General features: G+C 43.2%; 1 protein-coding gene across 2 annotated transcripts in view; it reads left to right on the top strand.

Annotated features, from left to right (window-relative positions):
- SPAG16 (sperm associated antigen 16) overlaps window positions 1–14,919 on the top strand; it is a 392,111-nt gene that overhangs the window by 155,462 nt on the left and 221,730 nt on the right. For both annotated transcript variants that reach the window (XM_035138897.2, XM_035138915.2), the window contains exon 11: window positions 2,879–3,022. In XM_035138897.2, coding sequence (XP_034994788.1) covers window positions 2,879–3,022 — 144 coding nt within the window. The remainder of the gene's footprint in view (window positions 1–2,878; window positions 3,023–14,919) is intronic.

The raw sequence follows: 14,919 nt of genomic DNA on the forward strand, positions 1-14,919 counted from the left end.
CAAACTAGCCACTAAAAGCAGCAGTAAAAAGGTGGACTTTAAGACCACTTTTAGTATTGGTCGTAGACATCAGGGAAAACCGGTGCTGGAGGTTCTTTTCTTTTCCTTTTAAAAATGTTTTTATTGAAGAAAAAACATTTTTAAACAATACAAATTGCCAATAACACAGCCAATTACAATTCCCCCCCTTTTCCCTCCCCCCACCCTCTCCCACCCTCTAAGGACTTCCCTCTCTGATTTGTTTCTCCATATTGTTTTCTGCCCTTTTGTGGCTTACCAGAGGTAAAACAGAAACAAAAAAAGAGGTACTTTTCTTGTCTTCCTGAGGGGGAAAAAGGCTAGTCATGGGGGGGAAATGTGAAATTTGTGTGATTCAGGAAATGTTTTCCTTTATTTTCTCTTATTCCTTTAATAACTTGGAGGCAGTGATAAGTTTATCAAGTAGTTTCCCCACCAGATGTGAAGCTTTTTTTCCAGGTTACAATCATTTAAAGACACAGAAGCCTTTGGTGGGATGAGATCTAGGCAACTGATGCCACAGGCTCTTTATCGTGACTTCATCACTGATTATGTATATTGAGCATCTCTAGCTTCTGTTCCATTCAAACACTCAGATGTGCAGTGTAGTACTGTGAGATGTTCGGTGTCAAAGTACATGTGGAGCGGGGAATCACAGTTGTAGAAGCAGGTTTTCACTGAGGCTTAAGCATCTCAATGTTGTTGTTTAGTCGTGTCTGACTCTTCGTGACCCCATTGACCAGAGCACGCCAGGCACTCCTGTCTTCCACTGCCTCCCGCAAACTCATGTTGGTAGCTTTGAGAACACTGTCCAACCATCTCATCTTCTGTCGTCCCCTTCTCCTTGTGCCCTCAATCTTTCCCAACATCAGGGTCTTTTCCAGGGAGTCTTCTCTTCTCTCCACATGGAGCAGGAACTGGCAAGCCACTCCATTATCCCTGCCAAGAAAACTCCATGGACAAAGACAAAAAGCATCTCAATAGGATCACCCAATTCATGCCTGCTCACATCTGTCTTTATGCAATCTCTCTCATTGGCCCAAAGTGTTCTGCTGAAATGATGGGAATCAGTGCAATTCCATGTAGCCTTGTGTTGGGTATTTCTCATTCACAGATAACTTGGACATACATGTTACCCATGAAGACAGTTTCATTGAATCTGGTGGCGCCACTTGGGTGTTACTTGAGCCCAAGTAACAGTGATTTTCAATTTGGAGGTGGAAGCGGTTTCAGTTATTGGTATATTTGTGCTTTAGAGCTGATTACATATCTTGAATCGTAGCATAAACTGAAGCTAGTCCTAGCTTTGTAAACAAAAACACACCCACATCAGCCACTGTAATAAGGTATGTCCAATTCTATTCATGTTCTAAAGCAGTGGGGCTAACCTGTGTCCCTCCAGCTCTTGGTGGACTCCAACTCCTGCCATATATCTGACTGTTGGCCAGGCTGCCTAGGATTCATGGGAGTTGGAGTCCAAGAACAAGTGGAGTGCTGCAGGTTAGCAACCCCTGTTTTAAAGAGAGTTAAATAATTCCAAATAATGCAATAGACATATAAATGCATCAGATGAACAGACTATGACAGCCTCTGCATTGCCGCTTTATGTTAGGACTACAGTAAGTCCTTCTGCAATTCGGGGTGGGGGAGAATGCTGATACTGTATCACATGTGCCAGGGCCTCTTAAAGTACTTTCACTTGAGTCTACAGGGGCTTCTGTACTGGAAATAATTAGATCCCGTGGACAAAAAGAAAGCAAAACTTTTTACATTGCTGAGTTGCTGAAAGAAAAGCAAGGGCACCTAATTAATGTTACACATATGGCACCCTTTGAGGAATGAATGTGATTCCCTTTTTAAAGTGGCAGCCCGACCATACTTGTGTCACCAACCCAGCTGCTAATTAAATGGTATTCACTTCTGGTTGTACGACTCTTGAGCAGCTTTCGCATTTTGTAGGAGCCCTGTAATTAAGGCAGAGGGGGGAACCCTATGAATTGTGCATTGTGTGTTACATTCTAGTGGCAAGAGCTTATTTTCTCTGATATACTATACATGTTATTTTTACCAACCAGTTGCTACAGATTATTACAAAGGTACTTTGAGAAAATAGCTGTGGCTTTTTCTTTTTCTTTTTCTTAAAGGTGTTTAAAAGGAAGTCTAGAGAAAGACAGGGAGAAGATAATGTTCCATATACACACAGGCTTGTTGAAGACAGTGGGATGTGCCCAAGCTGAAAAAAGGACTTGTGCCATTTTTACTTGGATTCAGAGAAATGAATTACCTATTTTTTAATCTTCTTCAAATAGGAAAATATCAATTTAAGAAGGGGAAAAGGGGTAAAGGAAAGTGTTACAAATTACAAACTGGACCTTAGAGAAGAGTCCTTTGCTGCAGCCCATCACCCAAGCTTGCAATAAGCTGAGGACTGGATTGGGTTTGTTTCTCAAGCGTTCTCCCCTCCTTGTCTAGGTGCAAGCTCAGATGATAAGATTTGGGGCAGATATTTCCCCCACAGTCTCCCAGGGTAAAGGGCAAGTACCTTTCTCAGAAGTGAAAGACATTTCTATAATGTATGATGATGACATCAAGTAAGATTTGATTGTATTTTGAAGTTGTGAATGATTATGCTGGGTTCAGCGTTCAAAACATTGACATTAGGAGTGAGTTGTTTCCTAATTAATTTGGAACCTTGGCTCTAAAAAAATAATCTGTGATGTTTCTAGAGTGTATGTATGGTAGGTATAATGTAGCTGATGGAACCTCATTCCTGAAGCAAATGCCTTAACAAATTGCTGGGCTACTATGGTTCTTTTGATTTCATTTCTTAACCCCTAATTCCCCCTTTTGCTCCCTACAGTTTGGCTTTACATCCGAGGAAAGACATTGTTGTTACTGGAAGTGATGACCGCCTGTGGAAAATGTGGGCCTTTCCCAATGGGAACATCATCATGAAAGGTGAAGGTCATACTGACTGGCTTTCTGGGTGCTGCTTCCATCCAAGGTCAGTAAAAACAGCATTGTGGACCAGTACTAATCCCTTCTGGGAAAGTGCTTGTTTGCTATGCCTTTTCTAGCCAGCCAGCTTTGATGACTTTCTCTTCTGAGTGGATCCTTCTGCTGAATTTCCAAACATGTAGATAAGTGTTCCTTTGGCTTTCACTGTGTTGACTTAAGATTGATTGCTTTCAGTATTTTGTACATTTCAGACTTTTGTCCACATGCTTGTGCATCTCACAAAGTGTAATAAGCTTTTCAGATCTCCCCATGCCAGTCTCTCTGTGCTTATCACAATGCTGAATTAGATGCATACTTACACCTATAAACACTGCAATTGGCTTTTTAAATGTTTGTTTTATTTGTCCAAATGATATCTATTTTTTCTCCCGTTTTACCTAGAGAACAAGTGCCTCAACCTTTTCCTAAAACTTTTCCCACCATGACTTAAAAAAGAAGAAGCAGTGATTTAAGACACTGAGATTGCCAACAACTCATTGCATTTAATTACCATTAGAATTCAGACAGGTAATGCAGTTTTACTCGGGGAAAGACAGTCTTCATTCATACACACACACACGGCAATTTGACTGCTTATTTGCACAATTAACTGGGCATGTGAGTGTTTTATTAGCATAAGACTCTATTGCATGTTCAGACCCAGAGACCTCCCCCCTAAATAAATTCACACATGACTCAAATATTGGTTTGGTTTTTGGCAGAATTTAGGCTACAACTTTTATTATTACAGAAAGTTAATGGTTACATAGGCTCTGGTTCAACTAGCCCCCTGCACCCTTGCAGGTAGCGTTGACCCAGGGCACCAGCATAGGTCAGCCAAGGGTGAACACCTGGATAGGCAGAAAGCCGGGAACAGGCTATGTCCGCCACCCAGATGTCCCCCTGGACTCAGGCACAGGCACAACCCCCTCACAGGGGTTGACCAAACCATTTGAGTCCATGGATTCCTTTAACGGAATATCCTTCACATAGGGTTGGAGAGTGTGTTCTCCCATCCCTATCACATGAACCAGTGCCTATCCGCCACACGAGCACCCACGCTCGCCGCCAACCACTCACAACTGCAACAAATCTCTTAACCCTGCTGACACGGAAGTCAGCCATAAATCAGTCCCAATCATAAACAGATGAACCCCAACAAACCTGTAAAGGGACGCTCACCGTCCCTGCCCAAGGCCAGAACCTTCTTGACCACCACACTCTGGGTGCTCATCTAGGCCCTCTCAGTGGCAGCTGGGCATTGGCTACCTTGCCACACATGTCACTGCCATCAGTGACCCAATTTTGAGTCCAGGAAGAGCTGCCTTCAACTCAAGAGGTCCTGTGGATACAGAGTACACATTCCACGGGGCCTCTTTTAAAAGACTCACCCTGGATTACATGTATGAAATAACCAGCAAAATCTTTGTCCCATTTAATGTTGAAGTATAAATGTTTGTGGAGTCGCTAGTATGTTTGGTTGTTTTGCTTCTGGGAGGGTGGTGCATAGATGCATGTCTGTCAAAATATTCTAGTTGATTATGTAATGTAGTTCCTACTGGACCCGTCTTATGAACATCAAAGTAATTTATGGAATAAAGGGGTGGGGGCAATTGGAAGAGAACGCTACCCCTTATAGTGCTGCTGGGCATACTAATAAGATTTTGATCCAGTATTGTTACCATGGCATCCAGTGACTCGGCCTCCAAGGATTTCTCATTAGTCTTTGACCAACACACTTTTCAAAAGGCTTCCCCTCTTTTTCACTCAGTTATTAAAATTAAAACAAGCCAGTCTGAATTTATTTTCACTGCATGGTATTGAAAGAATAGGGGGGGGAAAGCTGCTGTTATATTTGTACGCCGTTGAAGTCATTCAATATATGAATATGGAATTCACACATTTCTTCCAAGTTAGGGTTTTACTAAGAATGCTGTGTTTAATAGGATTTAAATTCTAACTTTATGTTTGGTTTGTAAGTGTATCCTTGTAAGTGACTGAGTAGCAACCAAGTGGGCTCTTCTAACAAGGACGGAAGGGACATAATGGTTAGGTTGATATAGTCAGGATGGCTTTTTTTAGAGATCCATAGCAAATTAAGGGAAATTGACCCTAACAAGCTGTCAGGAGCATTATTTTTAATTTTGAAACCATATTTTATGATACAGATTGTCTTTTCTTCCTTGTACGTTGTTCCTTCACACTGCTCTGTGAGGTAGGTTGAGCTGAGAGACTGAGTAGAATTTGAACTTTAGTTTTCTACAGCACTACACTGGTGTAAATAAATTACTAAGTCTGTTCTGGAGGAAATCTGGATTAATAATGGCCACTCTACAGTCATCTCTACACTCTTCTGTCCCATTTCTGCATCTGTGTTCCAAAGAAGCTTCTTCTATATTCTGGGCAGGTAGAAACCTCCTTTTCCACAAAGTAAAACAGTGCCCTCAAGTGGAATTCCTCCCACAGTACACCCCCTCACTTCCTGTGAAATCTACACCACACCCACAAACCAAATAATGACATAATCAACCAAGCAACTGGAGCTTCCGGTCCAGCGCCAGCGTCGATCGGCGGGGTTTTGTCTCGCTCCGAGACAGCCCGTCTTCGCTAGAGGGGGGGAGGGCAGCGGGAGCAACGCTGCGCCCCATAGAACCTCGGGTCGAGCGTCCCGGGGGTGAATTGCTCAGCGGAGCCCCAATCCGGACTCCCCAAACTCTCCGGTAGCTCTAGTAAGAGCACCGGGGCGAGAAGGGTTGAAGTCGCGGGGGCCATTTTGAGCACCATCGTTGCTCTAGCGAAGGGAAGCTCCGAGCTGGAGACAGGGAGCGCTGGATTCTTCCAAAGAAGAAATTAAAGAATTGGACTGTAAGTAATTTGGCTACATATTTTTAAATTTCAATTCGGAACTGGGAGAGAGAGAAAAAAAAAACCCGGAAGCCATCTCCTCCCGCCGGTGGTTTGAAAAAACAGTAAAGTAAATTCCCGAGCCGGGAGTAAAAAAGACTTTTTAATAAGGATAACCTCAAAGACGAAAGAGTACCCCCCCCTGGAAGCAGGGTGAAAGGGGGAGCGGATTATTAAAGAGTAAAAATCCCCTGCAAAGACGTAAGAAAGATTAGAAAAACCCTATCACTCCCCGGAGACCGGCAGCCCATTTGCCCCATCGAGAGGATTAAGATTACAAAGAACAAGAAAGTTGGATTTTATGTTATAGACATTTTTACATTTGGAATTTTATATGGAAAAAACAGCCAGTTGGCTTTAAAAGTGGTTGAGAAAAACAACAGTAACTATTTCCCACCATGCAAGATAAGCAGTGACCTTGACAGGATTGAATGATGTCAACAAAAAGATATTCCCCTGAGTTCCAAAAGACTGTTCTGGAACTCTTGCGGTGCTTAAAGAGTGACATTATTGGAGAGTATATACAATCACAAGACTCAACGCAGCACACACAGGTGGTGGACTGTGGAAAGGACTTTGTAGAGGACTCTGCAGATGAGGAATATATGGACTTTGAACGGAATGATAACAACAAAGACAATGCTGGAGAAAATAGCGACAAAAACTATGAGATTATAAAACAAAATGATGCCGACCACGACAGAGAAGAAGATTCTTTACTGCAAAACAACAGGAGGATTGCCCTCCTTCGAAGGGGACGACAGGAGTTGGCAGAACTTCAGATTTACCACAAGAGAAGGGAAAAAGGCAACCAAAGAAGAATTGAAACTCAGGGGGGTTACAATGAGGCTTGGAAGATAAAATATGGGGGGAAAGGGGTGGGATGAAGAGAGAATGTAATTGAGATTGTTAAGATGGTTTAACAGGATTGAAACAGGATTGTGAACTGGATTTCGCTGGAGGGAGGGGGTGTTGGGCAACGGGGAGGGCAGGGCAGCAGGAGAATAATTATATTATAAATTAGAATTGGGATATGAAATAAAGATTTAAAAATCAAGAAAAGTCTATTGAGGGAAAAATTAGGCTAGGGTAGAAAAATAGTTGGTGAAAATATTAGAGAGTAAGATATTTTATGAAAGTGATAAAAGTGAAATTTAGAAATTGTATGATGAATTGAAAGGAATTATCATATTTAAATTAAGGTTAGAATAATTGGTAAAGATGAATGGAGATATGGAGAAATGAAACTGTTAAGATGATTCAAAATAATGAAAATCGGAGAAGGGGGAGATTGGGAAAGCCCCTAAAAATAATGTTATGGACATTGAAAAATTATGCATTCCTTCTTCTTTTTTTTCTTTTTTATGTTTTTCTTGGTTTTTTTCTTTTCTTTTGTGGGTTTCGGGGTGGGGGGTAGAGATTTTATTTTCTAATTTTTTCTGTTTTTTTTCTTTTGTTTTTATAATATGATAAGAGTATGGAATGTTGGCTGGGCGGACACCCGGCTCTGTCTTCCCCTGTTACCCTGGGGCCCACCGGTGGCAGGGGTGGGCGCTGGGGAGGGGAGGAGGGGTAGGGGAGAAACCCAGCCACTAAAATGAACCACCTTCGACTATCTGCTCAGCATGGGTCTTTCTTGTGGCAGGAGGGGACTCATGGGGGGGGGTGGAAGAAGGTGTGGGGTTATGATTGTTTATTTTTTCTGTATTGTTTTTTCTTTATGCTTACTATAAAATCAATAAAATTATATTAAAAATAATAATAATCAACCAAGCAACTGAAACCACCAAGGCAGCCATTATCAGACCCCTAGGCCCCTGCCAGGCTGCTAGGCCCCCACTAGGCCTGGGGGGGGGAGAGGGTGAGCGCCCGGGTCGCAGCACGGCCTTTGTTTTATGTAGCCCCCTGCCAGGCCCCCACTAGGCCTGGGGGGGAGGGTGAGTGCCCGGATCGCAGGCCGCAGCACGGCCTTTGTTTTATGCCAGGCCCCCACTAGGCCCGGGGGGGGAGAGGACAAGCGCATGGATCGCAGGCTGGAGCACGGCCTTTGTTTTATGTAGGCCCCTGCCAGGCCCCCACTAGGCCCGGGGGGGGCAATAACCCACAGCAATGCACTTGAGGGCATGGCAAGGGGTTTTTAATTGAAAATTTATCACCACTACCACCCCAAATCCCCCCAAATAGCCATAAGACAAATATAAATACCATCCTTCAAAACGTCATGAGATACTCCGGTCATGGGGCGGGGACAGAATAGATCATGGATCGGGACACGTGGGGGCAGTCACAGGGATTAGGCACAACAACATGCCACACCCACAAACCCCGCCTCTGCCACAAGATCCTGTAAAACAAGGGGACTCTGAGGCTCAGGGGGATCTGAAGGGGGCCTATTACCCTCCATTTGAAAGACTAACATACAGCAATGCGTGCAGGGCCAGCTAGTAACAAATAAAAATACTCTCAGATTGTAGGCTTTCCCCAGCAGATGGGGCAGGTTTCTCTTATTACAGTTTCCTTGTCCCAAAGAGGTCTTAAAAAGAGAGGGTGTGATTCTTTTAACTTACGTATAAGGTGATTATGTGGTGTTTCGCCATGATGGTTTCACCCAAACTCCCATCCAAGCTGTGAGGCATAGACAGCAGAAAAACAGTTTTACCAAACGTTTGAGGTTAATTCCCAGATCACCCCTTATCTCCAGAGTGATTTAATAGCCAGACTATCTGTCTGACTATTATCAATCACCACATAATTATCTTCTGTCAGTGGCAGAGACAGCTGAATCACCATTCCTCTCTCCCGGAAGTCCTCTAAGAAGTAAGTCTAGCTGAATTCTATAGGACTAAAATATACATCAGTTTATTGTTCATAGCCTTGGAAACAGAAGAAAAAATTCTGACATCTAAAAGTCTATATATATCTTAAAATATATTACTATGAGGTGGAATGGTGGGCCTATTTTATTTCAGTGCAAGCTTTAGATCTTTAAACCACACTAACTTGGAAGTAAGATCCTCAGAACTGTCTGATTCACGTCTAAGCAAATGTGCATAAGACTGGGCTTAGTGAAGACAAACATATTGGCTTTAATGGTTAAAGTGTCACACTGTCACCTAATAGGCGTCTTTGCCTTCAAATACAACTGCTGACCTTAAATTGCTAAAATTACTATGCACTGAAAAGTACTTACCAAATCTTAACTATATCCTGCAATTTCCCCTTCTGTATCTACCCATTGCTTCTAAATAAAAGTGTGCTGATTTTAGTGGTTTTTGAGACACATGATCACTTAACAATATACAACACCTTCATCTTTAGTGTCAGCTTCTTGCTTGAAAATTGTGAAAATTGCCATGCACTGCAGGTTACAAGCTTACAATATTGCTGTGTGATCCTCCCCTCTATTTAGAACAATATCATAGTGGAATCTTAAGGTCACCATCTCAAGCCAGACATAAGGTGCTTAGCTTACTTTGCCACTGCAGGATGTACATGGTTATAAATAGATTTATAAATAATTTACAGATTTAAGTAGGTTTCACGGGAAAAATATGTTATAAAAGAAGCAAATAACGTTGCTGTATCAATAGTCTCAATAACAGCCTTTAAATCTACAAAGGAAGCAAACAAGTGACCTTACACACTGTTACATACTTGCAGGGCCGGCCCTACGTGCAGGCTGGGTGGCGCAGGGCACCACGCCGCCGGCCCACCAGTCCGCTGCGCAGCTGCGCGCTGCACCCACCCACCCACCGCGCTGGGAAACAGGGCGGGAGGGCGCTGGAGAGATCACGCTGTGCCTGCCCGCCCACCCGCCTGCCGCACTGGGAAACGGGGCGGGAGGGCGCCGGAGAGATCGCGCTGTGCCTGCCCGCCCACCCGCCTGCCGCACTGGGAAACGGGGCGGGAGGGCGCCGGAGAGATTGCGCTGTGCCTGCCCGCCCACCCGCCTGCCGCACTGGGAAACGGGGCGGGAGGGCGCCGGAGAGATCCGGCGCACCACGGCACCAGGGGCGCTTAAGACGGTCCTGCATACTTGTGAAAATGTGAGTGATAAAACAGTGCCCATGGTGAAATAGCCAGTTATCAAATAATCAGTCTGTTATTGACAAAGACAGCAAAAGCTGCCCAGATTTCTAATTTAAGTAGTAGAATTTAGCCCCAATACAAATTAAGCTGTGTTAGGTCTATAGAATTTAGCCAGAATACCTATTAAGCTAATTTGTCTATGCTTTGAAGAACAGTTTATATTCCCCTTCTTGAATATATGGACTACACTGCTTAATTTTCAGTCATTACAAATAACAACCATTGAATTCGTTGAATAAAAAATGCTTCCTAATAACTGAGACTTAAAAATCTTTTTTTTAATAAAAAAAAATCTAACTGGGAATGCTTTATTTTCATTCACAATCAGCTCATCCATTTCATTCCTCATGTCCAGGGTCATGAAAACTAGCTGAATCATTATGAATGTCTCTGGATCAAGATACTGAAAAGTTTTGTTAGAAATACGGTAGCAGCAAAGTGCTGTTCTCAGAAGACAGAATTAGAAATGTTAGCTATCAAGTAATTAGAATCACTAGCTAATTAGAGTGGCTGCCTTGGAGGTCTTAGTCTTCCCAGGGTTGTAAAACAGCACTAAGGGTCTGATGGTATTGGTACGTGATCCTGCCAATCAAGGAGGCACAGAGGGCTGCCTGCTTTCTTCCTCCTTCTGGGACTCTGGCCACCTCTGGTCCTGAAATACTTGCCTGGGTGGAAGGGCCAAGCCAGAAGCAGTGAAATGTCATTAAGATAGCTAGAGTAGCCACTTCAGAGTTCTCTGGAGGTGTAAAACCAGGCATAGCATTTACAAATCAAGGGGAAGGTTTTCTGATATCGCTCATCCCTTTTAAAATCAAATGTCATAATTTATCAGGGGCATATCGGGTTATTATGCCGCTTTAAAAAGTGAGCACAACAAATGCCCTTTAAATGCATATGATTTTTGTTTTGCAAAGTAGTCTTGAATCAGTGCAGGGTTGTGAACTTTGCTATGATTACAAGCTCTTTGCACTTCCCCCACCCTAACCCCAAACCCAGAACTAAAATATGAAAGCATATTTCTGTTTGTCACCACAATGGCTTCACAAAAGGAGAGAAATAAACTGAGAACTAGCCCTATTCAGACAAACCACTGAACGTTTAGAGGCAGGAAGTGGGTGGAGAAGTTAGTGCCTTCTCTCTCTGCTTTCAAACTTGGTGTGTTCCTCTGCTCTTTTATATACACCTGTATATATTATATAGGCCTGTATACTATTTGATTTTTTACATAGGCCTGTGTAAGTGAACTGGGCCAGTCAATTTTGGCCTGACATTGAAATATGTACATTGTTCTTAGAACATCATTAGACTTAAAACAAAAAACAGAAACCAGTGAATGTGCTTGGTGTGAGAAATGGGAGGAGAAAGGTTTAGCAACCACTTGCAAAGTAAATGTCTTAAGAAAAAAGTAGACCTTAGTTTAAATCTCCAAGACTCTCATGTTCTCAATCCTTATTTTTATACCACATTGTTACAATTACAAGGGAACCATGTAGGAATTTTAAGTCATAGCCATTATTCTGGCAGTGGTTTGAAAATAGTCACCTGCCACATTATGGCTGAACCTTCAAAAGAGCTAACCGCCGTTCTAATTTGGACTCTGGGATCTGCTGAATACTAAGCCAGTGTTAAAAATGACCTCAGTCTCCCCTACAAGATCTGTGGTCCCTACAAGATTTGTAAAGAACAGCTGATCTGAACAAGTTCCCTGCACTTAAGTAGACCAGATGTCTATACTGTGATCCCTTGTGCAGATCTGAGAATGGAATTTTGCCTTGAGCTTTATAAAGGGAAAGAAAACTTCAAACAGAGTTAATAATTTGCAGAGTATAGTAGCTGAAAAAACTGGGAGGTGGAGGGATACCTTTTCCTTCTTGTTGAATTTCAGGTAACAAATGGTCAGACTTCAAAGGGAGACCTCAGTATTGTGTTCTCAATATTTCTGTGTAGCATTTTCCAAGAAGAGAAGCTTTGAAGCTTTTATTCTGATTCAAACAATTTAAGGCTGGAAATTGACCCTTCCTATGTGGCTATCTCAAGATTATGTTCCATTCCAATTCTCTGTTTAGTGATGTCAGGGATGGGAATCACCAATCTGTGAGCCAAATTAGCTAGGTGCCAGCTACTAGCTGAAGATAATGAAGATACTTGTGGATGTGGGTGATGTAATTGGTAGGCAGTGCTGGGGTGTGTGTGTCCCTTGTTCTCCTGGCTTACCAGCACTGCAGGTCACTACCAGAAGAAGGGTGAGGTACAGGGAGCTTGGTGCTTTGCAACACATGGCAGCAGAGCCAAGCCTGTGCTCCATCCACCACATGCTACATAATTCCTCTTTCCCTGTGCCTTGCCCCTCTCCTCCTTCTCTCAGTAACTGGCAGCAACTGGGAGAGCAATAGAGTCCCACCCACATGGCCTTCCTATTGCTCATGTTAGTAAGGATGGGGGGGAGAAATTCAATTTTGTTTGCATTTTGCTGAGAAACTACTTAATTTGCACTTCTCAAATTAATACACAAACCAAAATAGCCATCTTTTGAAATTGACATTTGTCAGAATGCTGCACTACAGTTCTGCAACTAATCCGTGTTTACAAAAATGAAGAATAATAGGGGAGAGATGTGTGTTTGAAAATGTTACCCATGAAGAACATACAAAAATCCACTATATATGGACAAATTGCTTGCAAAAATGTGTACTTTAGTCAAAGCTGCATTCAAAAATGTGCTTATTAAGAGAAATTCACACTAAAATGTTGACAGATTTAAAAGCAGTTCTGCAAATTGTTGAAAAGTGTGGAGGATTAAATTTAAGATTGGAAAAATGAATAAAAGCAGACAACCATAACTGACAAAATCTTTCTTTCCTAGTCATTGGTAAATGTAAAAGAGATCAATTGACCAGGGGCAAGTCTCCACTGGAGCTCAGAAGATTCACATTACAGCCAAAACATACATTTAAAACACACCACGTTCTCCCCCAAACCTTGGGAACTATAGTTGTTAAAGCTTCTGGGAATTGAAGCTTGGGGGGGGGGACTATGGATCTCGGTATTCTTTAGGGCAGTGATGGCGAACCTATGACATGCGTGTCAGACGTGACACGCAGAGTGCTTACTGCTGGCACGTGCCCCATCAACCCATTTGCACTGTTGTTTTTGTTTTTCTCCCCCATTTGTTCTCCCGCTCCTCCTCCTGCTACAGCTTGTCTTAAAACCCAGATCCATTTTTGTTGTTGTTGTTGCCGGTAGCCAGAGATTGGTTTTTTAACCCTTTCTGTGTTGTTTTTTCTGGCACTTTGGCAGGCGATGATTGGGTGTAACAGCGTTCGTTTTTTAACCCATTCTGTGCTGGGTTTTTTGTCACTTTGGCAGACTATGTCGGTGCTGCCTGTTACTTTCAGCGAAGGTATTATTTGTCATTTATTTCTGTTCTCTTTCCCCCCCCAAAAGCACAGCAGCTTTGGGGCATCCCCCCAAAAAAGCAAAGCAACTTTTGCACCCTCCAAAACTTTGGTCAGCAGCTCCCCCAAAAAGCTCAACAACTCTGGGCACTTTGTGATAAATAAGGGGTTTTTGGTTTGGTTTGGTTAAATAATTAGTTTTTGGTTTATTAAATATAGTTATATATTACAATTATACATTTTTGTTATTTAAACTATAAATATCGTGAAATTATGATTTTTTTCTCGAAGTGACACACCACCCGAGTTATGCTCGTTTTTTGGTGAATTTTGACACACCAAGCTCAAAAGGTTGCCCATCACTGCTTTAGGGGAAGCCATGTGCTTTAAATGTATGGTATGGCTGTAATCCCAGAGACCTGATTTGCTCCCTGAGCTGGGTCCAAAGTTATGACTTTGGGAGGCTCCGTAGAAATCCGTAGAAATTTATTGCAAGATTTGTTGGAATGTTAATGCTGTGTTCCCTTCCATTTTAGGCTTAGGGCTGTATACATGTGTAAATAAAACCATATTCTACAAAGATACCACCATCTCAGTTACCAAGGAAACAAAGCCCAAAATATATGCAAACACCCCTGAAATCTCTCAGCACTTGGAAGTTGGAGTGCATATAACAATATGGAAAGATCTCTGCCTGAGACTCTGAGATACACCGCTGGGCAATTCTGAGCTAAATGAACCAGTGAGTGACTCAGTATAAGACTCAGTATAAAATGTAGTTTAGGAGAGTTGTTTTAGATGACAGAAAGGTCTAAGATCTCAATGTCATATTTGTTCTAAAGGGCCATGTCACAGTGGCCGGAGTGGGCTACTTCAGAGTAACGACGCTACGCAGCTCTGCATTTTATTCTTTTATTGGTGCTGCGTATTTACAGTGCTGAAGTCATTGCTATTTACACGGAGTGATGTGGTCAGTCGGTTCCAGAACCTCCGAATGGCTTTTGGCGCGTCTTTCTCCAACACAAAAGCTTTGGCAGACCCATCCTCTTTCCCCTCCTCTTTCTGCGTAATTCCGGAGTTGGGGGGATGGGTCTCCCCCCCTTATTCGCCCCTTCCTGTCCCACCTGGGACCCTGGCTCCTCTACCTTGCCTGAGCCTCGGACACGACTTCCTGCTTCCCCATTGGAATCGGAACTCTCTCTGCTTTCCCCTGTGCTCGGGGATGGGCTTGAACTCAGGAGGGGAGGGACTTCGCGATATCCCCTGTCCCTCACATCCACCCCCCTCCCAAGCTCTCCTTCACCCCTCCCCAGGTCCCCCCCAGGTGTCGGTGACGACTGGAAGCCTAAGAACTCAGTGCTTTCCGAGCCCATTGGTGTGAACACCTCCCCCCAGTCCTGCGAGCCCCCCCCTTCCGCCTGGGAGGACGGGAATCCCAAAAAGTCCGTGGCGTCAGAGCTGGTAGGGGTAAAAATGTTCTGCCAATCTGCTCCTTCCTCTGACTGGGTGGATCTCG

This window comes from Zootoca vivipara, chromosome 1 (assembly GCF_963506605.1).
Source record: "Zootoca vivipara chromosome 1, rZooViv1.1, whole genome shotgun sequence".
Taxonomy (NCBI): Eukaryota; Metazoa; Chordata; class Lepidosauria; order Squamata; family Lacertidae; genus Zootoca; species Zootoca vivipara.